This window comes from Rhinoderma darwinii, chromosome 8 (genome assembly GCF_050947455.1).
Source record: "Rhinoderma darwinii isolate aRhiDar2 chromosome 8, aRhiDar2.hap1, whole genome shotgun sequence".
NCBI lineage: Eukaryota > Metazoa > Chordata > Amphibia > Anura > Rhinodermatidae > Rhinoderma > Rhinoderma darwinii.
In genome coordinates this window covers 66,206,093-66,223,033 of record NC_134694.1, presented here as the reverse complement: position 1 = coordinate 66,223,033, position 16,941 = coordinate 66,206,093, and the positions used below count along the sequence as shown (strand labels likewise).

Genomic DNA, 16,941 nt, shown 5'->3' with positions numbered 1-16,941 from the left:
TTAATGAGAAAGGAAATGAAATGGATTGTTACCTTGGATACCATGTCCCCTAGGGGTTTGAACGAGTCACAGAGTTTTGCATCCTTTTTGTAAAATACTATGCGTAAGACTAATGCTATTTTTAATTTTGCTGTTAGTGTCGATATTGTGGAATGCTGTCGAGAGCGATATCGAGAATGGAAATTGATGAGTACTGATGAACATATCGGGAAGATGCGAAGATTCATGATACTAATACTATTATTAATATTATTTGTATAATACGTGGCTGTATTTGTGGGAATTGTAGGTGTATGGTTTTACACATGTAGAGTGGTTATATGGACTATATATTTATATGTATGTATGATATGTATGCATATTGTTCTATTATTATTGAATTTGGTTACTACTTTTGTACATTTACACTGATTATTTATTGATATTTATTATGTAGAAAATCATGGATATATTGATATTATGAATTTTGAGTTGATTTTGACACATATGTGGATATGATTGATTGCTATTTATGTATGAATATGTTTGTACTGTACCACTTATTTAATTTTACATATTATTTAATTTGATTTATCCCTATATCATTTTTTGTATATATTATATTGTTATGTGTTGGTTTTGTATTGTTATTCTATTTCACCTTATTTTTGGATCCGTGCTGCTTATCCTGATCGGTATCCGTGATTTATTGTTATGGGTTTCGTCTGGGATCAGCATCTATGAATCCAATTACCTACTACTGTGCACTTTATATTATTATAAAAATTTGGGTCTGGTCCTTTTTCTGGTCCTCTTATACTAAATATTTTTTTAGATATTATTTGTAATGGGATTTACATATACATAACTTATAACTGGTTAGTTTGGATTCACATGCTATGTTTAATTATATTTTGTTATTATATGTATGGGGTATTTGTGGTCAGTCATCTGTATCTATACTTATATAAATATATGTTTAGTAATTTAGACCTAACTAATGATATGTTTATTATTATACCTTCGCTATTTTTTAAGATATGTACATATATATTACTGATAGCTTCTGACTGTTTAGACGAGATATAGGACACTTTCCTCTTATGAGTGCGCCTCCTGTTTCACCTGTTGGGTACTTGATGGGTGCGCATACGGGTCACGTGATCTCTCAGGCGTCAGACCGGAAGTTGTCTCCAGGTCTGAGAACGAGTCCTGGTTTCCAGGTACGGTCTTCCGGCCTTGACGCGGATGGTCTGACGCGTGGAGATGGGCGTGACCTTTCATGCGCCGCTGTACATCACCTCATTTGGAGGTGTACTTAAGAGGGGAATCATCAGGCATACCTCACCTCCTGACGAAGGGAACGAAACGCGCGTCGAGGTGGTCCTTGGATCGGAGTGTGTTCCCTATCATGTCCACTTTGGGTAAATGACTATCTACTTAGATACCTAGATTGTAGATTCTGATACTTTGCACTTTTTTGAGTCATATTTTGCCATTATTTTAGATATTGGATCCTGTGGCTATCTACTTATATGTCTCATGCAATTATTCTGCTACATTATATGGTCATTTCCATAGGACGTGATACACATTCCCTTCTGGGGTGTTTTTAGTTTTGTGTATTTTAGATGTATGTTTTTTGTGGGTAACCTTTCCCGTATAGGGTAATAAAGATTTACATATTTTATTTTGTGCCTACGTGGTGTTATTTGTTACATCAGGTATAATTTTGGTTTTCTGATATACTATGTCATACCTGATGGTTTGACTTATGCTTTAAGTACAATTTTTGTTGACCATATTATGTAGATTGCAGGGTAGAAATGAGTTCTTACCATTATAACAAAAGTCGTAAGTGCAGCCATCTGTAATTGCCGAGGAGGCGATGACGTTTCAGATACTTCAACAAGAAACAGCATAAAGTCACAAAGTATGTTTCCGAGCCAGCTGTGGTAGGCCAAAAGAAAATAATAAAACACCAAGAACATGGGTGCCCTATACCGTTTTTGCAAACCTATGAAGACTAATGTAACTTACCAGGCTATAAATGTACCACTGATCTGGTACAGTCTCCTACACAAGGTGTGTTTCTTATATCGCTCGCAGCAAGTGTATACCCCACATTGCATCTTAAGGACAGCAGGAACTGCAAGACAATTACAGATAACAAAATAAAATAAGAAGGACATAAAATGTTTCAGGTTAAAAGTCAAGCATCCATTTAAAAGGAATTGTAGTCCACTTCTATTGAAGTGAATAGGGAATACTAAATGCAATACTAGACACAGCCCATGGCCAGGAGCGTAACTAGGAAAGACTGGAAACTTTTGACTGCCCCCCCCCCTCCCCTGTGCCACACACAGCCCCCCTTATAGTGTTCCCTGTAAATTGTGCCATACAGCCCCCCTGTATAGTGTCACACCCCCTGTAGACCATGCTATACAGCCTCCTCAGTAGATTGTGCCATACAGCCCCCCTGTAGACCGTGTCATATCCCATTTTTAGATAGGGACCCCAACTCCCCCTTGTAAATCGTGCCATAGAGCCCCCCTGTAGATATCAAAATAAGGCACCCCCTGTAGATACCGCCATAGAGCTCTTCCTGTATGTAGTGCCACACAGCCCCCCTTAGTAGATTGCACCACACACAGCGCCCCTTAGTAGATTGCGCCACACACAGATCCCTGTAGATTACGCCACACACACCCTTGTAAATAGTGCCATACAGCCACCCTAGTAGTGCCACACAGCCCCCCCTTAGTAGTGCCACACAGTGCCCATCCCTTCTATATAGTGCCACACAGCCCCCCTCACTTGTATGTAGTGCCACACAACACCTCTGCTTTGTATGTAGTGCCACCCTGCTCCCTCGCTTTGTATATAGTGCCACTCCGCTCCCTCCCTTGTATATAGCGCTACACAGAAATGCCCCCCTGTATATTTCCACACAGCCCCCCCACAAAAAAATCTTACCTTCCCCCATTCCCGCAACGGACGGAGAGCTGCACATCCTCCGGGCGCATGTGCAGACCAGCGTGATGCAGTGACTTCATCACGCCGGCCTGCACAGGGAATCTTCCCAGCATCTTATAGGCTGCAGGCCTAACGTGGCCTGCAGCCTATAGTATTCAATTGTATCTGCATCCCGAGGACGCAGATACAAATGAATGTGTCTGTCGCTAAAGCCGGAGCCCCCTTCAGTGCTAGCGATGTCACCGGGCATGAGGGGGCCCGTGCCGTCTGACCCCTAAATGTTAGGGGCTGGGCGCGGGGCCCTGCAGTGGTGGCGCTACCGCTGTAGCAACCATAACGGCTGCTAGTCGCGCCACCGGGCATGGGGGGGGGCCGTGTAGGCGGGCGGTATGGGCCCCTCATGCCGCAGGCCCTGTAGCAGCCACATTGGGCCCCTCATGCCGCAGGCCCTGTAGCAGCCACTAAACACTATAGCAACATTTACTGTACATTTTCTATGGGATGTAGTATTTATCTATACAAACTTTTATTTTTCCGGGAACACAAATTTATGCCAAAAGCAACCGATAAGCAGAATAAGGCTGGGTTCACACGACCTATTTTCAGACGTAAACGAGGCGTATTATGCCTCGTTTTACGTCTGGAAATAGGGCTACAATACGTCAGCAAACATCTGCCCATTCATTTGAATGGGTTTGCCGACGTACTGTGCAGACGACCTGTTATTTATGTGTCGTCATTTGACAGCTGTCAAACGACGACGCGTAAAATGACTGCCTCGGCAAAGAAGTGCAGGACACTTCTTTGCAACGTAATTTGAGCCGTTCTTCATTGAAGTCAATGAAGAGCAGCTCAAGATTTACGAGCGTCAAAGATGCCTCGCATAATGTGAGGAGGAGCTTTTACGTCTGAAACGACGCAGCTGTTTTCTCCTGAAAACAGTCTGTCTTTTCAGACGTAAAAGGTAGCTAGCGTGTGCACATACCCTAAAGGAACCTTTCAGTGTTTTTATGCAGGCACAAAAGCTCGTCAAGTGAATGAGCAGCCCCTTACGTCTACTGTGAGCATGTCAGGGTTCGGACCCCTACCAATCACACATTGATGGCCTAATCTATACTTTAGTACAGAAATCAATAAGCAAGACAGATCCTGTTTTGGATCTCAAAGGAAGGGAAATAAACAAACATTCTATGGACAAAAAAAAGAAATAATAATAATAGTATCTGTTCAAATATCAAGCTGTATAAATCAGCAGCGACTAGTGGCACCTATCTTAACAAGAGCTATGCGTAGAGCAGAAATCCCACGGGAATTTTTTTTTACATTGTACATAAAGAGAATTGTAAACTCATACCTTCCACAATAACTCTTCTCAGCAGGAAAGGGCTTCCAAACAGCGCCAGTAATAAAGGGATGTATAAGAGTATATCATGGAAGAGGACCAGGCCGTGTTTAGAGTCACATCTAAGTGCAGAAAGAAAGCTGTAAATCTGCAAATAACTTGGTCCTCAAGCATTGCAAAAGATAGCAGAAAGTCAGACTGTACTTGCAAAACACTGTAATCCTATCACTAATACAGCAATTTACGTACATCTACAATATTCAGTGTTCTACAGGTTAAACAAGCCTATCCAAAGCCATATCAGCCATGCAGTCTATGGCGGGTACTTTATATTGCAACTGTATGGAGGGAGCCCAACAGTCCCCTGAAATGAAGTTTTGGAGGTGGCAGGGGCATTGCTAGGATCTTAAAAGATTAGGGGCACAAGCCCCGAGACATACGTTTATCCCCCACCCCACCAAATTTTTTTTCCATACATATCGGAGATCGCATATCCATGAGACTAAAGGCCCTCTTACAGCGGCTGATAAGCGGCCGGTGCAGCGAGCGCCGATCAACGAGACATAGTTGATCGGCGCTCGCTTGCTCTGGTCACACAGAGCTATGGATGGGGTCGAGCGGTTCCTCCGATCGCTCGTCCTCATACATTATGTTCGCAGCGCATCTCCCTGTTTACACAGGGAGATGTGCTGCCAACAACGATAATCTTTCACTTTTTAAAACGATACGACCAGCAGATGATCGAGCATTTGCTCGTTCATCTTCTGATCGTTCTCGGTTTACACAGGGCAATTATCTGTAACGAGCGTTCTAGGAACGCTCGTATGCCCGATAATCGTCCAGTGTAAAAATCCCTTAAGGCCCCTATAACTTCACCACTGGATAGAATTGGATGCATTGTCTCAGCAGACTTTATCACACATGATTGGATCAGATATAGGGCCCAGCTCGCCGACATTGCGACTCCTGCGCTGGACCCAGGAAAAGGCAAGTAAAAGAATTGCTTTGCTTTTTTATGCGTTGCTAATTATTTTTGTGTGCTGCTTTTTTTTTCCAAAGGTTCGGTTGTTGGATTACTTCAGATTTTAGGACTACTTCAATGACAGCGTTTTTTTTATTCTCAATAAAATGGTTAACGAGGACTGTGCAGTGTTTTTTTTTTTATTTCAATAAAACAATTTTTTTATGTCCTTGTATTTTTTAAAATGTTATTACTACAGCCTTAGTAATGGCCGCTGGTTGATTGACAGTGTCCATTACTAAGATGGGGCTTCATGTTAGCCAGTGAAAAGGTTAACACTAACCCACATTATTACCCCGGTACCCACCGCCACCAGGGGTGCCGGTAAGAGCCGTGTACGATCTACCTAACCATCTGTAGTGATGGTCGGGTACTGGGGCAGCCGTTGACAGGTATTAGGCTCGCAAAGCCCAAAAACTGTGACCCTTCCTACCCAGGTAATGATGGTAAAGCCCAAAGACATAGAAAGAATATATTTTATTGAACCCCACACAACCCTCGTTAAAAAAGCAAAAACCCAGTTAGTAACATGTGGTAGGCTTAGTAACAGGGCCCATGTGGGATACTGTTAGATCCTGCAACTAAGCCTACTACAAGTTCAATTTTCTAAAAAGGTTGCTATTTTCCACAAATAAAACACTGAATATAAAATCGACCAAGTCTCAGAATCGCTTGGATAGGTATAAGCACTACAGAATTCTTACCACATAAAGGGACATGTCCGATTTGAAAAATGGGCTCTGAGCCTTAAGGCCCAAACTAGGCTGCGCAATTAAGGGCATAAAGACCAAAACTAGGTGTGGAGCAAAGAAATAATTTCATTATACAAACACACACACACACACACACACACACACACACACACACACACACACACACACACACTACTGTATAGTTTACCTCCATATAGAGAAACGGTTATGTGAGCTGCACATCAAATATGGAAGAACTGATGATGCTTACTGCTTTATCTTATTATACACTATTTAGGATGTACAAAACACGATAACTTTAGTGATTGCCAAGGGAAAAACGATGAGAAATGTAAGTCGAGTGGAACATCTTTTATCATCCAGATTGGCAGAAATACGATTTATCAGAGCTCAGCCCTCTGATTGTTTACATACACATAGCATTAGTCCGCTACAGCCAATCACCGGGAGTGCCGCCAGAGCATCAGCGCTGGATCACCGTGGGAAATGATAGGTAGGTACTTTTGTTAATTTATCTAATGTGCATTGTTCAGAACCAGACAACCTCTTTAATACTATATAGCAAAAAAGATAAAGATACATAAATATGGTCATATTTTAAAAAGGTGGCTTCCCTTAGCGCCACTTCAAATACAAGACAATTAATGCAACACATTCACTGGATGACTTCTAAGCTAATAAAAAGCCAAATATGATTTGGTATGGTTTCCAACAAACTCAAGCTAAGGGCTCATTCAAACGAGAATGTTCCTCGTCCGTGTGCTGCCCATTGAAATAACGGACAGCACACGGACCCATGCATTTCAATGGGGCTATTCAGACATATGTGAGTTTTCACTCAGCGAGTTTCCGTTGCGCAAAACTCACTACATACCCTATATTGCTGTGTTTTTGCAGACGTGATTGCTCATTGAAGAGTATGGGTGCGTGAAAAACACAGAAAGCACACAGAAAACATCCGTGTGTAGTCAGTGTTTCACGCATCAGTTGCTAAGAAATGCAGAGAAATAAAAAAATAAGCGCTTGCACGGAAGTGAAAAACGGATGCCACACGCAAAGCACACTGATGGCACACGGACATGAAATTCAGGAAATACACCGTTTTTTGCACACATTCGTGCAAATGTAGCCTTAGAGGAATTGGAGAGTTCAAACCGTAAACCATTGAAAAGTCAACTCAAGGAAGATAAAAGAAGGTAAATGAATAAAAGATAAAAGTATAAAATCTTAAACAAATACAAGGGAAATTCCAATACTCTTTATACATTGACATAATATACAGCACATAAAAGGGACTGCAATAAGAACAGGGACAAATAGATAACAATGCTGATAAACAAGTATGCATAGTGTATCCCCAAAATCTAGATTGTGCTCTCCTGGAGAGTGAAGCGGTTTGGAAACCAGATCTCCATATAGAGCACACCAGCCCTCACCTTGAAAAGATGAGAAAAAAAAGTGATATGTTGCCATCTTTGGGTCTATTAAACCTCAATTTAAAAAATGTTCTCTAGAAACTTTTAGCAACCAAATAGAAGAAAAAACTTTGCTAATGCGATTTCACATGTACTTAGTAATGACCCTTGGGGGATTAGAAACAATTTAACAGTATTTTGCAAAAACTTTTTAGCTGTAAATTTGTGCATCTAACCCAGACTTTACCATTATATGGAAGCTCTGCCAACTTCTATCATACGCACACATTCCTTTCACACTATTATATACAACAACTTTAGTACAACGTCTCCACAATGTGTATTATACAGACCTCTATTTCAACGTAAGCATTCAGCTGGCAGCTATGTGCATTGCTCGAGTGGGCTGAAAGGGACACGAAGCCTTTAGGACACATTCACACAAGCGTGACAGATTTACGCACGTAAATCTGGTCGGTGTGTGTTGCATTATGCATCAGTGTGCTCTGCGAGTTGCACATGTTTGTAGGTAGGTTCCCGTTGCATGCAGCGTAAGAGATGACAGCCTCTTGGTTTAACGGATTACCAATGGCATAACATGACCGGATAGTTTCTTGGTGGAGCGGGTAGTACTACTGAGGTTGGGGACATCGATCCCGCTGGAGTCCCCCTGAGAGAGGTTGTGCCTAACCCCCACATTACCAGAGTTTGGTACACGTACATCTCCGACAGTCACGGTGGGAGCTACCCACTACCGCCAGATTAGCCCTAAGGTAAGAGCCACGCTCTGGGCCCTGGGTTGCGTCACGGGAGTTAGTGGACTATCCGGGCCTACAGGCACCACCAGGGGCGTAGCTAAAGGCTCATGGGCCCCGATGCAAAAATTCTTACTGGGGCCCCCCTCCCCCCGCAAACTTCTCATGGCCGACGGTCCGCAGGTTTCAGCTGCATCGCTGGGTCTCCTAAGTGACCCAACAATGCAGCACTAGCAGCCGGGGGCGTCACTAAGGGTATGTTCACGATGAGAGGCATTTATGTGTGAAAAGACAGACTGTTTACAGTGCCTCGTTTCACACGTAAATGCTCCTCCTCGTCTGTGACGCTCGTAAATCTTGAGCTGTTCTTCATGGAGTTCAATGAAGAACGGCTCAAATTACGTTGCAAAGAAGTGCCCTGCACTTCTTTGCCGAGGCAGTCAATTTACGCGTCGTCGTTTGACAGCTGTCAAACGACGACGCGTAAATTACAGGTAGTCTGCACAATACGTCGGCAAACCCATTCAAATGAATGGGCAGATGTTTGCCGACGTATTGTAGCACTATTTTCAGGCGTAAAATGAGGCATAATACGCCTCGTTTACGTCTGAAAATAGGTCGTGTGAACCCAGCCTAAGGCTGGGTTCACACACCCTATTTACGGACGTAATTCGGGCGTCTTAGCATTGAATTACGTCCGAAAATGCGGCTCAAAAGCGTTGGCAAACATCTGTCCATTCATTTGAACGGGTCTTACGATGTTCTGTGCCGACGGTCATTTTTTTTTACAAAAAGACGCCCGCGTCAAAGAAGTGCCTGTCACTTCTTCAGATGTAAATGGAGCCGTTTTCCATGGACTCCATAGAAAAACAGCTCCAATTACGTCCGTAATGGACACAGCGAAAGACGCCTGCACATGCCATTACAGCTGAAATTACGGTGCTGTTTTCTCCTGAAAACAGCACCGTAATTTCAGCCGTAACAGACGCTGCCGTGTGAACATACCCTTATAGCCATGTTCCTGTGCGGTCTCTCGCTGCCATGTGAACATACCCTCAGGGCTTAAAATGTCAGGGAAATAGCCCCAATACATATGTGTCCGCCCCAAAAAAAGTGTGTATATGAGACAGCATAGCATATCTATAGCACTACGACCCTATAAACTATGGATAGGATTAGATACAGTAGCTCAGCAGACAGTATCACACATGATAGGATTATATACAGTGGCCCAGCAGACAGTATCACACATGATAGGATTAGATACAGTGGCTCAGCAGACAGTACCACACGATAGGATTAGATACAGTGGCTCAGCAGACAGTACCACACATGATAGGATTAGATACAGTGGCTCAGAAGGCAGTATCACACATGATCGGATTAGATATAGGGCCCAGCAGACAGTATCACACAAGATACGATTAGATACAGGGCCCAGCAGACAGTATCACACATGATTGGATTAGATACAGGGCCCAGCTCGCTGACATTGCGTCTCCAGCGCTGGACCCAGGATAGGTAAGAATAATAATTTTGCTTCTTTATGTGTTACTGATTATTTTTGTGTGTTTGTGTTTTTTTTACAGGTTCGGTTGTTGGACTTCGGATTCGAGGACTTCAATGACAGCTTTTTTTTTTTATTCTCAATAAAATGGTTAATGAGGGTTGTGTTTTTTTATTTCAATAAAATATTTTTTCTATGTGCTTGTAACTTTTTCAACTTTATTATCACCGCCTTAGTAATGGCCGCTGGCTGATTGACAACCTCCATTACTAAGGCGAGGCTTAATGTTAGCCGGTGCAGATGCTACACTAACCCCCATTATTACCCCGGTACCCACCACCACCAGGAGTACTGGGAAGAGCTGGGTACGAACCAGTACCCGACCATCTGTAGTGACGGGCAGGCACCGGGGTGGCCGCAGGCTGGTAGTATTAGGCTGGGGAAGGCCAAAAACAGTGGCCCTTCCCACCCTTGTAATGCTGCCTGCTGCTGCTGTGTTGTATCTGGCTGGTTATGAAAATTGGGGGGGACCCCACATCGTTCTTTCCAATTATTTTTTATTTTATTTAAAATGACGTGGGGTCCCCCCCCATTTTTCATAACCAGCCAAATACAATAAAGCAGCAGCAGCCTAGCATCACCAGGGTAGGAAGGGCCACTGTTTTTGGCCTTTCCCCTCCTGATAATACCAGCCTGCGGCCACCCCAGTGGCCGACCATCACTACAGATGGTCAGGTACTGGATTGTACCCGGCTCTTCCCAGCACCCCTGGTGGCGGTGGGTACCGGGGTAATAAAGGGGGTTAGTGTTAGCCTCTGCACCGGCTAACACTAAGCCCCGCCTTAGCAATGGATGCTGTCAATCAGCCAGCGGCCATTACTAAGGCGGTAGTAATATAGTTTAAAAAAAAACACAGACATAGAAAAAATATTTTATTGAAATAAAAAAAAAAAACCCACACAGCCCTCATTAACCATTTTATTGATGATAAAAAAAAAAGCTGTCATCGAAGTAGTCCTGGAATCCGACGTAGTCCAACGACCGAACCTGTAAGAAAACACACAAAAAATGATTAGTAACATGTGTGTTAGGCTTAGATACAGGGCCCATGTGTGATATTGTCTGTGGGACCCTGTATCTAAGCCTACCACAACGTAGGCTTAGATACAGGGTCCAGCAGACAGTAATCTTATACAGTATAAGATTACTGTGTGCTGGGGCCCTGTATCTAAACCTACAGTGTAGTAGGCTTATATACAGGGCCCATCAGACAGGATCACACATGGGCCATGTATCTAAGCCTACCATGTGATTGGCTTAGATACAGATCCCAGCAGACAGGATCACGCATGGGCCATGTATCTAAGCCTACCATGTGATTGGCTTAGATACAGGGCCCAGCAGACAGGATCACACAATCTGTGATCCTGTCTCATGGGCCCCCTAAGCCTGCTACATCGTAGGCTTAGGGGTTGTGCAGTCCCTAAACATTGATGGCCTATCCTCAGGATAGGCCATCAATAGCGGATGTGTCTCTCGGGACCCGCAAATCAGCTGTTTTGAAGGGGCCACAGCACTCGTACGAGAGCTGCTTCCCCTTCATTTCACTACTCGCCCACACTGTGAATCGCCGACACGGATTCACAGTGTGAGTGGAATGAAGGGGAGCAGCTCTCGTACGAGTGCTGCGGCCCCTTCAAAACAGCTGATTGGCGGGTCCCGGGAGTCGGACCCCGCCAGTCAGGGCTAACCTTACCTTCCTCTTCGGCCGCGGCGGGAGTTCTGTCGTCTCGATGCTGTGCGCGGCGCAGAGCGCTGTGACGTCATGCGCTGCGCACACAGCGCTTGACGTCAGGACCTCCGCTGCGATCCGGAACCAGGAAAGTAAGTAAAGTATGTTACTATAGTAACAGGGGCCCGCGGCCCGAGTTACTATAGTAACTTTTTATTGATGTGGTGCGGGGGGCCGTGGGCCCCCCTGGCTTCGGGGCCCGGTCGCAATTGCGACCGCTGCGACCCCTATAGCTACGCCAGTGGGCACCACCACGGGTCCTTGCGATGCTAACCGTTACCTTTCGTGGCATACCTTCTCTCACCCTCAGGCGGCAGCCGTAGCGTTTCGGCATGCCTAGGACGCAACCAAGCAGATAGGTGACGAGTGTAGTTATTCAGCAGTCCTTACCATAAGTGCCATGTGAGTCTAGGTCACTCTGTCCTGCTTTTCTACCCGCTCCCACTTTACAACGGTGTCTTCACTTTAACAGTAAAACGTGTTTTACAGCAACAGAAATAAAGGCAATATTCTCTCTTGATACTAGCCCAAGGACACAGGCAACTGTTACGCTTTGGTGTACGTGCGAGACGGCCACAGGGAATTGACCCACCGCTGTTTGCTGGTTACCTTCAGGGACAGTGTGGCAGGGAAGTCTGTGATCCTTACTGGGACTGGGTAATATGGGGAAAACGTTTGTAAGGTTGCAGGATACTGCAAATGCCCAGCACCTTAGTCTTCTCTGATGCTTCCTGACTGGAGGTACCTCATGTTGTCTGCTGAGCTCCCTCTCTCTCTTTGGCTCTCTCTTTATCCTTAGATGCTCCCTCTGTCGCTCTCCTGATGCTGCAAGATAGCTCCCTCTCCTGCTCTCTTCCACCACGCACCACTCCTCCCCCCTTCCTCTCTGCTCACTCTCCCTGCCCACGCCCCTTCCTGGTGACGTTAGGACGGGACCGTCATTCCACACGCCCTCCCCTTTACAGAGCCGACAGAGACTTCGTTCCATCGATCTGTGTGGGAGTGTGTGTGAGTCATGCGGTGTCCTCGACTCTGTTGCCATGACTACCACACCGCTCCTTTCACTCGGGAGTCGAGCTCCCGAGCGGACGTTGCCCGTGTCCTTGCGCTGTGCTAACAGCGCTATGCAAGAGGGTGCTAACCGCCCTTTACGACACTACACCTCGTACTCCCGCTGAAGGTTGCTGGTTGCGATTACTCCTCTGTGGGTAACGCAGTCCACGATACACTTCTGGTGTAGTTGATTCCAAATATCCTAACGGACCAGATGCCTCCGTTGTTAGTGGCTCACTGGATAGATCAGGGTAGCTCGGTGGGATCAACAACCACCAGTTTCTTTCGGCATCAGTCCGTGACGGATCCCTCTGTTCTTCTTGTCTCGGTACCGATCATCCTCCGGTCGAACCTCGTAAAACATGTAGCTTGGGGGTCAATATGCTTAGTCACCACATATGGTTTCCTCTCCCACCGGTGTTCCAGTTTACTCCCCCGCATTGTCCGCCGATTTTGGACTAATACTCAATCTTCTGGATGGAAGACTGGGTGTAGTCTAGCTTGGTTCTGAGACCCCTCTTTTCGAGACCACATCTGTTAGGCCATCTTTTGTAAAGTTCAGACGCCTCTGGTGTTCTTTTACCCACTGGGCAGGGGATCTATCAACTTGGGTTTCTGGGACATCCCACAGTAGGGCTAAGGGTAACCGGCTAGGATGGTCGAACATTAACGGATACGGGGTGTATCCAGTCATGCGATGTATGGTGTGATTAAAAGCCCACACCAGATCGAGGCCAGCGTTCATGCTAGTCATCCCTGAGGACTCTCCGTAGGCCAAGAAGCGTACGGTTGAACCTTTCACAGGCCCCATTGCCATGTGGGTGATACGGCGCCGTCCTCGACTTCTTGATCCCATGTAGGCTACATAGCTCCTGGATGAGTCCCGATTCGAAGTTTGGGCCTTGATTGGATAGCAATCATTTTGGACACCCATAGGGATGTAGAACATGTTTCCATAATGCAATGGCTGTTGTCTGCGCTGTCTGATCCCGGGTAGGAATTACCACTGCAAATTTAGAGAAGTGTACCACGCACACCAGGGCATGCTTATGCCCTGATGTCATTTCTTGTATAGTCAAAAAGTCGACTGTCAGCAATTCCAAAGTTTCCCCTGTCCTAGTGACCATTGGTTCCTTGAGCTGTTCTGTGCCCTTATTCATGCTGCAGGTAGCGCATTCTTCAGACGCGTCTAGTTACGTCTTCCAATCCTTGTGCGTAAACAATGCCATAGCAGGCCAGAAATATAATCAAATCCCCATTAAGGGTCGGAGTCCTCCCCCACACTTTTAAAGCTATTCAATGCAGCTTTACGAGATTTAAATGGCTGGGATATGATTTTTCTCCCTCCTCCAAATTAAAAACAAAATGTAAGGAAAAAAAAATCCTGATTCAGCCCAACTGTATTGGCAGAACAATCTTCCATGACAGATCGACAAGTCGACTGCGCTACTGGTTCCGTAAAAACAACTGAACCCTGTCACAACGGTGACCAACGGAAACCATTAACGTTTCCGTCACCATTGAGATTAATGGAGAGGGAAACGTAAGCTAAGGTTTCCGTTTGCCTTTCCGTTGAGGGGTTAACCCCGACGGAAACTTCCGACGGAACCCCACAACGGAAGGGCAACGCTGATGTGAACAGACCCTAACCGTTTTTTCCTGTCTGCTGAAACATGTTGAGAGCAGTGTGAACCACACAATAGTGGAGATAATGACGAACCACACAATAGCGGAGATAATGAGGAACCACACAATAGTGGAGATAATGAGGAACCACACAATAGTGGAGATAATGAGGAACCACACAATAGTGGAGATAATGATGAAGTCTATGCTTTAGGCTTGAGAGACAGAATTTGATAAGGCTTTAAATAGGCAGAAACGGACAGAATAGGGCTATCAAATGCAGGGGGAAAAAAAGTTCTCCCCCTAATAATTTTTTCACCCCCTCCTATTCTATCGACAAGGATACTCCGATAGTAGCTGTGGAATCAGTGTTTTCTAATGTTTCTTATGGCCGGGCCTATATTTGAATATTTACTATTAAAGAGGCTCTGTCACCAGATTTTGCAACCCCTATCTGCTATTGCAGCAGATAGGCGCTGCAATGTAGATTACAGTAACGTTTTTATTTTTAAAAAACGAGCATTTTTGGCCAAGTTATGACCATTTTTGTATTTATGCAAATGAGGCTTGCAAAAGTACAACTGGGCGTGTTGAAAAGTAAAAGTACAACTGGGCGTGTATTATGTGCGTACATCGGGGCGTGTTTACTACTATTACTAGCTGGGCGTTCTGATGAGAAGTATCATCCATTTCTCTTCAGAACGCCCAGCTTCTGGCAGTGCAGATCTGTGACGTCACTCACAGGTCCTGCATCGTGTCGGCCAAATCGGCACCAGAGGCTACAGTTGATTCTGCAGCAGCATCAGCGTTTGCAGGTAAGTAGCTACATCGATTTACCTGCAAACGCCGATGCTGCTGCAGAATCATCTGTAGCCTCTGGTGCCGGCTCGTATGACACGATGCAGGACCTGTGAGTGACGACACAGCGTGATCTCTCGAGAACACGGCTGTGTCTGCACTGCCAGAAGCTGGGCGTTCTGAAGAGAAGTGGATGATACTTCTCGTCAGAAAGCCCAGCTAGTAAAAGTAGTAAACACGCCCCGATGTACGCACATAATACACGCCCAGTTGTACTTTTACTTTTCAACACGCCCAGTTGTACTTTTGCAAGCCTCATTTGCATAAATACGGAAATGGTCATAACTTGGCCAAAAATGCTCGTTTTTTAAAAATAAAAACGTTACTGTAATCTACATTGCAGCGCCTATCTGCTGCAATAGCAGATAGGGGTTGCAAAATCTGGTGACAGAGCCTCTTTAAGGGTAAGTTCACACAGGGCGAATATGCTGCGTAAAAGGAACACAGAATATCCGCCCTGGCGGCCGCTGGGCATTTCAGCTGAAAAACCACACCAAATTGTGGTGCAGTTTTTTGTTTTAGCAGGAAAATACGCTGCGGAAACCCGAAGATAAAAAAAAAGTGCATGCTTACCCTCTGGTGTCCTGCAGACCGGCCTCCTGGGATGGCGTAACATCCCATGTGAGTGTTGCAGCCTGTGATTGGCTTCAGTAGTCACATGGAATGAAAAGTCATCCGAGAAGGCTGGCGTCGACAAAGCAGCACAGAACTCTGGTTAAGTATAAGATTTTTTTTTTTCTAAGCTGCGATTTTTGCAGTTGAATCGCAGCTTTTCCACTGCAAACAAATCGCCACATCTGCCATTTGTTGTGGGTTTTACCTCCCCATTGAATTCAATGGGGAAAAACGCACGAAAAAAACAGCGGTGATTATGCAAATACAATTAATATGCTTTGGATTAAAAAAAAAAAAACGCGTTAGTTACTGAGCATTTTCTCCGCTTATCATTTACCTGGCACGTGGATGAGATTTGTTCAAATCTCATCCACTCTTTTGCTACTGTATTACGCTGTGGATTTTCCGCAACTAAATCCGTTGCGGAAAATCCGCAGTATTTACGCTACGTTGAAAGTTCAGTTTTAGTTCCTATAAAATTGCAGCAGTGATATAACAAAGCGTAAATACAAACACTAATGTCACATCATAATAGAACACAACCTATAAGTGAATACAGAAACAGTCAGAATGGTACACAGACTAAGTAGGAAAACAAGCAGTACTTTGACATCACAATAAAACACCAGTCAAGGAAAAATTACAAACCACTATTTTGTGACATCACTATAAAAAAAAATACAAATAAATACGTATATATACACACTTGTGAAAATCATAAAAGAACTCTGCCTAGACAAAAAAGGATTATATTCACAGACTATTAGGGGATTCAAATAGAACTTTCACTGGCATGCGTTAAAAAAGTTATATTGCTCGTGGATTGCGGTGCTGCACTATTAAAAGATAAGATAAATAAGATACCACGGCCTTAACAGTGCTATGATGTCGCAGCACGGCTGCCCCGCATCCTGGTGCTGGGGACGTTGCTTATTATATAAAATGGCTGCTGTTCCAGTGCACAGTGAGCAGGTGGAAAAATGACGCATTTGGTGTAACAACTTAAGCTGGGGGACAGAAGTGTGTGGGTCCTGGAGCTAATTGCGCGTGATGCACAAATGCCTCCAGTGTGTGCAGTGGTGTCTGGTCAGTGGGTGGCTTGCAGGAGACTGGGAGAGTGGAGCAATGCAACAATTTGAGGCCTAGTGCCCTGGACTCTCTCCGACGAATAAGTGAGCCAGTCATCAACCATTTGTAGGAGACACTGCCTCTCATATTGAGAAGTGCTCATTTGCCTGATGTGGCCGGGCATGTTAAACACTAGCTTAGTAAAGTTTTTGTTGCCAGGA

General features: G+C 44.8%; 1 protein-coding gene across 1 annotated transcript in view; it reads right to left on the bottom strand.

The window, feature by feature from the left end:
- LOC142658693 (G-protein coupled receptor 143-like) overlaps nt 1–16,941 on the bottom strand; it is a 160,321-nt gene that overhangs the window by 21,797 nt on the left and 121,583 nt on the right. Inside the window, exons 5-7 of the mRNA XM_075834293.1 lie at nt 4,310–4,419; nt 2,020–2,128; nt 1,818–1,929 (exon numbers count right to left, since the gene is read on the bottom strand). Of these exons, the coding sequence (XP_075690408.1) occupies nt 1,818–1,929; nt 2,020–2,128; nt 4,310–4,419 (331 nt within the window). The remainder of the gene's footprint in view (nt 1–1,817; nt 1,930–2,019; nt 2,129–4,309; nt 4,420–16,941) is intronic.